Here is a 10,352-nt window from a genome sequence, read left to right as displayed (position 1 = left end):
GGCCATACACTTTTATTATTTCTGTGAATTGGCTTAAATTTGAACTGTAGCTGGCTCGATGGACGGATTGGAAAATCCAGGCAGCCTGGTGGAAAATTGTTGGTCAGTGACTGCAACTAGTTGGCTGAGGTCACTGTTGGGGTATTCTGATGGGCAGCATGGGACAATAGCTGGCACAGGAGATTCCTCCGTCAATGCCCTTTAGGGCCAATTCATACCACATCGAGATCACCAGACCAGATTGTTTGCGGACCCAAAATGCATCCTAATGTATCCCTATGCCATTTCTGTCCTCTGTTCACACCAGCGCAGTGCATTCCATACCAGAAAAATACTGCATGTCTCATTTTGTCTGGCCTGGAATGCCCTGGAACTGTGGGCAGATCTGGTCCGCAAAATGGATGTGTGGATGAATCGAGTGGTTTTCTCAAATAAGAATATATGTATATGGCCTGCGTTAGAAGATACCAGTAGCTGATAACGCCACATAAATGCTAGCTTCTAGCTCTGCTGGTTTGTGTTTGTAGGGCACAGCTACATAGGGAACTGTCCAGCTGGTCTGAGACTAGTGAGATAGCTGCACTCTGCAAAACCTGCTCTTCCATTCTTATCTTTCCAGCTTTTGTGTAACAGTTGCTGAGCTCTGCTTCTGCCTCTGTGCTGGTTTTGCAAACTCTAGCATATTAAATCATGTTGGTCAGTTTGGTGTCGATATATAATACCATTTTGTTTTTCTTGATGAGAGCTAGTAGGTTTGTTGTAAAATATTTAAGAATATGAACTGGTTATAAGTGGCTGTTTCCTGCACTGTGAGCACTTACACACCCCTGTTTTGTAGTCCACTGTATGCTTAGTAAAAGGTTAGTGCAGCCGGGATGTATCCTGACCTGTTGCTGAGCATTTTCCTCTTACTCCACCTTTTGTAAGTTAGGCTTGCACTTACCCTAGAACTCATTGTCCTACAGATCTGCATAGTAATATTCAGTGCTTGAAAAATTTGATAGTGTCTCACCAGTCAGTCAAAAATTTCACCAGTCAGCATGACCGGACTATAGCCTTGCAATTTATGTTAAAAAAGTTTGGGGACAGATAGAGCTTTCTTTTGGAGGTATATAATCTCCACGGGGGTATTTTTTTTTTTACTATATAATTAAAAAAAGACCATAAAAGTAAAAAAAAAAAAAAAAAGTTTCCCTACGTTATGTTATAAAACATTTCAGGGTCACGTCGGGTAAATAGACACCAAACATTATGGGAGAAAAGAAGAGAGAAGGGCGCCCACCCTAGTGTAGATGGTTTTTAATAACGTGAGCTAAAGTGCAAGGTAAAAACATACTCACAATGAGTATCAGTAAAATCATATGAAATGAGCCAGAACGATATCTGAATATCAGCTGCACAGATGCCTGTGTATCAACACAGGACTCCTTTTGATAAAATAAAATAAAATAGACACCAAACATGTCAAGCCTTAAAATTGCGTGCGCCCGCAAAAATCGCAAAAAACGCCCATAGGCGACGATTAAAACGCTTTTTCTGTTCATCAGTTTAGTGTTATCAGTGATTAAAGGAGAACTATGGGGTGAGGGCTTTTCCCCATAGTTTTAGGGTAACGGCAGGGCACCTTAGGGTAACGGCTACCTCATAGTTCTCCTTTAGGCTGGGTTCCCACCTAGGCGTTCAAAATATGCACGTATGACGCGCGTTTTGCTGTGCATGTTTTAACCGCGTCAAACGCTCGTTTACGAGGGCTATCCGGCTGTATCCTAATGGATATGCGCGGAAATACGCCCCAAAGAAGCTCCTGTACTTCTTTGGGCATAGGGCGTTTTTCAGCACATTCCGACACGCTGAAATACGCCCAAGTGAGAACCATGCCCATAGGAAATAATGGGATTTCACTTGCAGGGCGTTTTACAGCGCGTCGATCAGCGCTGTAAAACGCCCAGGTGTGAACCCAGCCTTAATGGCTCTAAAATTATTGCTCTCACTCCGTTTGCGGCAATATGCAACATGTGCGGCACGTAGGCGCACCTGACGCATATATGCGTGTGTATGTGGGGGGCGCGGACTTAAAAAAAAGTTTACAAAAATAAATGTTATGCTTTTTTTTAATCAAGTCAGCTTCTGATACAAGCGATCGAGCGTCTCTTGAGACGCTCGATCGCTTGACTGTAAAGCTCCCGGCCGGCGGTGTAATTACAACGGCCGGCCCGGGAAGCTGCTCGCCGGGCTCCACTGTCTGCTCGTCACAGACGAGTGGATTTTCGAGCCCTGGTAATATTATTAGTTTGTGTACACAACCCCTATGAAAATGGAGTGTTGAAGAACCATGTTGTGTTGCACAGACAATGCAATATTTTACACCGCCAGTCATTTTAAATAGAAATGCATCAAATAAATAAGCACATTTATATATTCCGAGTCAATGGCATTGGCAATCAGTAACACTTTTAAGGCTGTGAAACACTGCATGCAAAGCAGCACAGAGCGCCGCCATGGCGAGCTGTGTGTGTGATGTTATTTTCTCGCCGGCACGTCAGCTTGTGAGAGCTCGCGTGGCGAGATGAAAAATGTCATCTTCAGCCAATGGGCTTGCGCACATAAACCTGCGTGTCAGGATGCGACGTCAAGCCGGTTGTTATGCACGAGCCGATTGGCTGAAGGTGCTGTCATTCATCTGCCTGCACTCAGGTCACACTCTGCACGCAAAGCTCCGTGCCGGACAGCTTTGCGTGCAGTGTGTCAAGGGCTATACAACCATTCTATCAAAATGAGTGTCTTCTTTCTTGGTTTTATAAACCTTTCTGTGCAGTAAAATGACATCTGAACCCATGAACACAATGTTTACCAGTCCTTAGATGTGGTGGCTGCATTAGCTTTTCTTTTCTGGCTAAGAACATTTTCTGCAAGTACAGAAAGAAACACGTTGATCTTGCCAGAAATGTCACTGCCTGTGAGCTGAAATGAAAGCATATTTTTCTGTGTACACTACTAATCCTCCATCATGTAATGGAGAACATCAGACATCTTTGATGTCCAAGCAGGGTGACTACCATGGCTCCCTCCATAGGTACAGTGAGTGAGCATAGCCACCCCAGAACAAGACGTGTGTTTGCAGACATTTTTCTAATTGATATTAACAATACAACACATAGAATTAAACTGTGACTGTGTTGCTAAAATAAATGTTAAATAGTATCCTCTGCAAAGACATAGAATACTCCCCTTTCCTGACACCCTTAGTTGCTAAGGTCTCAAGCTCTTTCTCCGGCAGTATATATAATGTTGCCTTTTTGAGCTGCATCCAGGGTACTCCTCAGCAGTACAAGAGGCCAAAATGACCACAATGAATAATAAAATGTGGTTGTTTGGTGAAAACCAGTTTTAAACAAGGTACCAGGTTATACAAGAAGTCATTTGTGGCATTCTGCACAGTTTGATAATGGCCGTGGTATAATGGTTATTTTCTCCCTTTCTTAGGTCTGGTTTTTCTGAGAATAACTTTGGAACTACTACACTGTCAAGATGGCAGACAAGCTAACGAGAATAGCTATTGTTAATCATGACAAATGTAAGCCAAAGAAGTGTCGTCAAGAGTGCAAGAAAAGTTGCCCTGTTGTACGGATGGGTAAGTGGATAGAAATGTTATTGCACCTCTTAAGCTGCTGATCATTAACACTCATCCTGTCCTTCACCTAATACATTAGTTAGGGTCTGACCATTTTGGAATTACTCTAGGGGGTAGTTACAAGCACTTCTAACTATCGAAAGCACTAATGGCTCTGAAATTTTGCCCTGTCCCTGGCGATTCACTTAGTGAGTGGGTCGGTTCGGCCAAGCACCCAAAGCTACCTCATACGTTTAGGTTGCTGGCACCATTAAGCACTATTTCCTGACGGTTTATCCATGGAAGGGATTAAACTAGGGATGCACAGATACTTTTCGAGTACCAGTGCAGATAATTTTCATGAGAACTACCAGGGTTGCAGCGGTTGACAGCTGCCTCCTAATTTTTGCATTTTTTTCTCTAGTGTAGTCTTGGGGCTCAAAAGTATCGGTACTTGTACTCGTACTTCTACCGAGTACTGTACTTGGTATCTGTGCAACCCCAGATTAAACGCTGGGAAAAGGAAAAAACACTCCACGCTGACTCCTGTGATTTACTGTAAATTAGTATACTAAATGTGAGGTTATAGTCCATCATGGGAGCGAGCTTGGAAACAGAAAAAAAGGGGGGACAGCGCCCATTCCTAGTGTAAATTTTTTTTTTATTATTTAATGGAGTGTGCCCCCCTCCAGAAGGAAGGACAGTGTCGGCACCAATTCAGAGATGATATGAGGATCATTAGCTGAGTGATACACAAATAAGATACAGTTTTGTTAATAGTTAAGGTACTCGAATGCATTTTTAGGGTTTAACTCCTTAGTTTAGTGTCCCTTGATCAGGTGCCACACTTTCCAGCCAAGGCACCCTTTACCTCTTGGGCTTTTAGGCATCAGTCAATTGTTTCCAAGATTTGCTAATCTGCTACTTGGAGGGTTATTCACTAAGCTGCCGAAGGCAGCCGAGTTAAAAACTGAGCCGAACGTTGTACATCGGCTAAAATTTAACCATACATCAGCTAACCTCGGCTGCCTGTGGTCAGCCGAATATGCTTAGCATGTTCGGCTAGGGTCGAAGTGCAGAAGCTGTTCGACTCAGCTGATCCAACATCTGGATCAACTGAGCCGAAGCTCCGGCAGCTCACTCGCTGCTGTTCGCCCCTATTCTGATAGGGGCCGAACAGCAGTGAGTGAATAGCCGAATGCCACCTCCTGAGGTAGTGAACAGAATATAACTAAATTTAAAAAAAGAAAAATGATAAACATTTAAAAAAAAGAAAACCAAATGTTAAAAAAAAAGTAGTCATTAAAAAAAAAAAAAAAAAGATAAACCAGCGTTTAAGTCTGGTAGGAATGTGAGTAGAGACCCCTATTTAAAAAAAAAACAAAAAACCGTGCGGTTTGCCCCAAAGTCATACCAGGCCCTTTTAGGGAGCCTAATTTTAAGGAGGAACCCCACCCCTGAAAATAGTTGCCCCTGGGAAGGCACCTCTTCCCCACAAGCCCTGGGGCGTTGGTTGTGGAGGTCTGCGGGCAGGGGGGCTTATTTGCATCGGGGGTACCCCATTAATAAAGGGGCACTCAGAAGATTCTGACGGGTCCGGGACAAATGAAAACTGGATGGATGTCACGTCCGGCTCCGCCCAGTTGTAGTCATTTAATGATAGCCCAGTGTCCTCAAATAACCTGAGGATTCTGGGCTGTCAATAAAGGACAACTGGGCGGGGCCAGCCGTGACATCACAGCGGACTCTGCCCAGTTGTCACTTGCTGGAAGAATGGTCAGCTTCGCAGACAGTTTTCTCTGCTTCGGCTGTGACTACGGCTCAGCCGAGGCAAAGCATATGCACTTGGCTCGGCTGCTGTACAGGCGATTGTGTGCCGAAGGATCAGCCGAAGCTTACGGCTAGATCCTTCCTGAATAAAGGTGCCCATACACTGCTCGATTCTCGTACGAGAATCGTGGGAAATCCCACGATCGTACGAGAATCGAACAGTGTGAACGAAGACGTGCGACCGTTTCTAATGTCGCACGTCTTTGTCTAAGGAGCATGTTAGAAAACCAGCCGAGAACCGTACGATTTTCGGCTGGTTTGAACAGTGCTCGGGAGACAAATGCTGAACGGGCCGGTGTGCGCACGTGCACACTGCCCGTTCAGCATTGCGGTCATCGGAAGCCCGCCCCACGGGGGCGGGCTTGCGATGATCGAGAGTGCGATCTGCCTGTCCAAGATGGGCAGATCGTACGTTTTTTTTTAATCACTTTACAACCAACGCAAGACTAAGGTCTTGCGATGGTTGTACAGTGTATGGCCACCTTTACTCTCTTGGTCTTCTGTTCACACATTCTCCGAGTTCTAGCAGGTGAATGTTTTAGCCTCATCTGATGCCAGATTTGGGTGTGAGATCTTTCAGGCTGTCCCAATTAGGGCCTTTTCGCAATATGTGTTGGCCATCCCACAGCTGGACTGATGTCTATTGTCCCGAAAGTTTAAAGGTGCCCATACACTGCACGATTATCGTACGATAATCGTATGCGATCGGTTTTTCGTACGATAATCGAGCAGTGTGAACGGAGACGTGCGACCGTTTCTACTGTACGGTCGCACGTCTTCTGTCGAACCAGCATGTTCGAAAACGGTGCTCGGAAGACAAATGCCGAACGGGCCGGTGTGCGCACGCGCACACTGCCCGTTCAACATTGCGGTCATCGGAAGCCCGCCCCTCAGGGGGGCGGTCTTGCGATGATCGAGAGTGCGATCTGCCTGTCCAAGTTAGGCAGATCGTACGTTTTTTAAATCCCTGTACAACCATCGCAAGACTAAGGTCTTGCGATGGTTGTAGAGTGTATGGCCACCTTAAGATTTCTTGTGCCCTTCTATGGACAAGAGAGAAATTTGAGTTTTTTTACTTGCTGTAAAATCCTTTTCTTGGAATCCATTGAGACATTTCCTATACTAAAGCATGCTAGTAGTATGAAGGGGTTATCCTGGGCTGGCCTATAAGTTTATTTTGTTTGCCAGTGTCCAATCCTTTGGCAGGGGACAGTATAAACCAAAGGTTAAAGGCTTCCTGTGCCCCTTGATGAACTCCAATAAAATGATTTGGCACCCGGACCTGTCCTGATGTGCAGTTCAGGTGTGCGTATGACCGCATCCTCTCATAGGGAAGAACAGGCTGCTACACGCAGCACTTGTCCCTCCAGGCAATGGCCTGATAGGGGCCTGCATGCCGCACGGACGTCTACGCCCTGAGTTAAAGCAGTGTGAATGAGGCCTTAGACTGAATGGCAAAGCAGCACACATCACAAAAAGTTGCGGTAATGTGCACTCTAACACAATAGTGCAAAACCAGTGTACAAGATGGTTATTAAAACTGGTTAGTTATATAGTTTAAAAGAGAACTATGGGGTTAGGGTTTTTTCCCCATGGTTCTCCTTAGGGTTACGGGAGGACACAAACTAGCGTCCTCCCGTCACCCTAAACTCAGTATACCGCGAGCTACAGTGAGCGAACGCCGGTATGTGCACGCTCACCTCCCGATCTACTGAGCCGACCTGTAACAGTCTCATTGTCACACATCGGCTAGAACTATGAGGATGAGTGAAAAGCACTCACCTCATAGTTCTCCTGGGCTGGACAAAATTCAAGAGCTGTGTTGCAGCTGGCACCTAGACTTGGCTTATCAGTCATTGGGATACAGCAGACCAATCATGTACATGCCTCGGTTATTGGTGGCAGAGGACTTAAATGTTGATTCATCATTGAGGTAGATACTAGGTTGCATGCTGTTCCATTTCAGCTAGCTATGGCATCTTCCCCTCAATAATACTATTTTGCCAGCACTCCTGGGCTTTTAGAAACCCACCACTCTGAGCTTTCTCAGGTTTGGCTGTATTGGATTCTACCAAAATATAGCTGTGGTTTTCCCATGAGGGCTGCTTGAATTTTCAGTGATTGTACCCAAAAGAAATCATCTGATTTAACTTGTATACCCATAGGTACCCTGGCTAGGCACAGTAGACCTAACCCCTCCCCTGTTATTATTTTTCTCCCGTCTCTCCTTTTGCTATCCTCTGTCCCAGCACTGTACCCCCAAAAAACCCCATATTATATATATTTTTATATTTTTTAGGAAAACTGTGCATTGAGGTCACTGCACAGAGTAAGATTGTATGGATTTCTGAAACTCTCTGCATCGGGTGTGGTATCTGTGTAAAGGTGAGTTTATGTAGCTTTCCCCATGTTTGAGAATGTTTTATGTGTAGGATAAGAACAATCATCTGTAATACTTTTCATAGCTAATTAGTTTAAAGGGAAGCTGTGTAGAAATCAAGTCTCAAATTATCAGCTGGTAGCTGACAACATTGAATATTAGCACTTACCTGTTGCTAAACATTGGTCATGTCGGTCCAGCACCACCCATCATGTCCCAACTTAGATATGCAAAGAACAAATTTCTGCTCTCTGCTCTCTACATGGCAATACTAGGCCTGCTGATAAGTTACTCTGGCGCTAGGCAATGCATTGTGGAATAGGAATAAGGGTGTTTCCTAATCTGCACTACCCAACAAGGGAAGAAACGGCAAAGGTTTCAGGTGACATTGGAATACACTGATGCTGCAATAAAAAGAATGTACTGACAGCATATGCTGACTGAGGATTTTGTTGTGATTTTTGGTTTATCTAAAGATTTGCTTTATTTTTCTTTGTTTTAAAGAAATGTCCCTTTGTAGCCTTGTCCATTGTTAACCTGCCGAGCAACCTGGCAAAGGAAACCACTCACCGATATTGTGCCAATGCCTTTAAGCTACACAGGTAAGAAGCAACGATAAAATGTTTTCTCTGCCATATAAGAGTTGTTGTTGTGCTTTTGTTTGCTTGCAGTGCGATTGCAAACAATGTGCATACCATTTTATTCTGAAGTAAACTTTGTCTGTAAAGCTGTAATGGTGTATTTTATTTTAAATGACGGTATTTTTTTTTTTATTATTCTATCCGATCAATCGAAGTTAATAATCGGCTAACTAATCGATTATGAAAATAATCGTTAGCTGCAGCCCTAGTTAGTTTAATACCGGATAACAGATTACTGTACATGGATTGTCCATTTAGTCTATTTGGTGCAAACTCGCAATACATTTTTGTTTCATAGGTTGCCTACTCCCCGTCCTGGTGAGGTGCTAGGATTGGTTGGCACTAATGGTATTGGGAAATCCACAGCTTTGAAAATTTTGGCTGGAAAGCAAAAACCTAATCTTGGGAAGTATGATGTAAGTGGTCTTTATTATTGTGTCTGATTTTGTGTATTAAATAGAGCATGGTTCAACAAATCCCAAGTCGCCATGGCGACTAGAAATTGCGTCCTGGCACCTGGGCTTTTGTCGGACCATTCACTGTCCCCTGCCGCAGCCTGCGCCCCCTCTGCCGCCGCATCAGCTCTGTTCCTCCCCAATGGGAGCCTGCTGCGGTCTGTGTCCCCCTTCGATCCCAGCTGCTCACCCTACCTGTATCAGCACAGCAGAGGCAGCAAGGATCGGAGCGGACACAGACCACTGCAGCCGGAACCCAGCGGGGAGGAGAAACCCCTGTCAGCCAGATCCGAGCGGGTAATTCCATTTTCCAAAATTACTTGGGAAAGTGAAGTTATCCTTTTAATGTACATTGTGTGTGTGTTAGAGAGCCCTGCTACTTGGCTACCACAATATGGCACACAATGGAATAAGGCAGCACTCAGCGTACACACACACAATTCTCTACACATGCGTTTTGTTTGCATGCAAATGTGTGGGGACTGTAAGGTTGGGTTTAATTTTCTTTTTTTAATCTTTAGGGCTGGTACTGATTAAAATGTTCGATTAATCGCAATTTTTTTTTAATCTTATGGACCCGCTGATCGCCTATATGTGAAACACCCGGTACCGGGTGTTCGCATTGGACGGGTCTTTTCTGCCCGTGCGTGCCCGCTAGGGGGCGCGCGCGAGCAGAAAAAAATTGCCGTCTGGAGACGGCAACCCGCAGATGCAGCAGTGCCGTCCGTCCGTTTTTTTACTACGGGCGGACGGCAAGAGGTTAATTATAACGCACATACAGATCCAACTACATTGGCCTATACACATACAGCAATGAAGTAATAAAATGAACTAGGATTACACTAATCCAGCACGTTATTAATCTCACGTGCCCCACTCAATATGGCCGCCGCTTAAGTGGGACAATAATAACGTGCTGGATTAGTGTGATCCTAGTTCATTTTATTACGTCATTGCTGTGCTGTATGTGTATTGGCCAATGCCTTTGGCTGGCGCTCATGCAGAAAGTTTCTTGAGCAAACTCACCAGCCCAAGTGGCTCAGTCGGCTAACAAAGGGAAGAGGGAGGAGTCCGGTGACGTAATGGACATTGACGTCACCAGACTCCTCCCCCTTCATTAGCCATCACGGACATCGACGTCACCAGACTCCTCCCCCCTTCCCTACGTTAGCATCTTGCAGGAAGAATGGAGAGGCACACACTGCAAGATGCTTGAAGTCCAGTGTGAAGTTTCCACAGTCTGTGTTGATTTGGAGAGCCATGTCATCTGCTGGTGTTGGTCCACTGTGCTTCATTAAGTCCAGGGTCAACGCAGCCGTCTACCAGGAGATTTTGGAGCACTTCATGCTTCCTTCCACAGACGAGCTCTATGGGGATGCTGACTTCATTTTCCAGCAGGACTTGGCACCTGCCCACACTGCCAAAAGCACCAAAAC

General features: G+C 45.0%; 1 protein-coding gene across 1 annotated transcript in view; it reads left to right on the top strand.

Moving 5' to 3' along the window:
- The first annotated feature begins 3,481 nt into the window (after nt 1–3,481).
- The window catches only part of ABCE1 (ATP binding cassette subfamily E member 1), a 24,450-nt gene continuing 17,579 nt past the window's right edge, over nt 3,482–10,352 (top strand). The window contains exons 1-4 of the mRNA XM_018552973.1: nt 3,482–3,631; nt 7,740–7,825; nt 8,325–8,422; nt 8,760–8,877. Of these exons, the coding sequence (XP_018408475.1) occupies nt 3,529–3,631; nt 7,740–7,825; nt 8,325–8,422; nt 8,760–8,877 (405 nt within the window). The 5' untranslated portion in view covers nt 3,482–3,528. The remainder of the gene's footprint in view (nt 3,632–7,739; nt 7,826–8,324; nt 8,423–8,759; nt 8,878–10,352) is intronic.

The sequence above is a fragment of the Nanorana parkeri genome, unplaced genomic scaffold, assembly GCF_000935625.1.
Source record: "Nanorana parkeri isolate BGI_ZX_2015 unplaced genomic scaffold, ASM93562v1 scaffold104, whole genome shotgun sequence".
Taxonomy (NCBI): domain Eukaryota; kingdom Metazoa; phylum Chordata; class Amphibia; order Anura; family Dicroglossidae; genus Nanorana; species Nanorana parkeri.
This window is presented reverse-complemented; position numbering and strand designations above follow the sequence as displayed.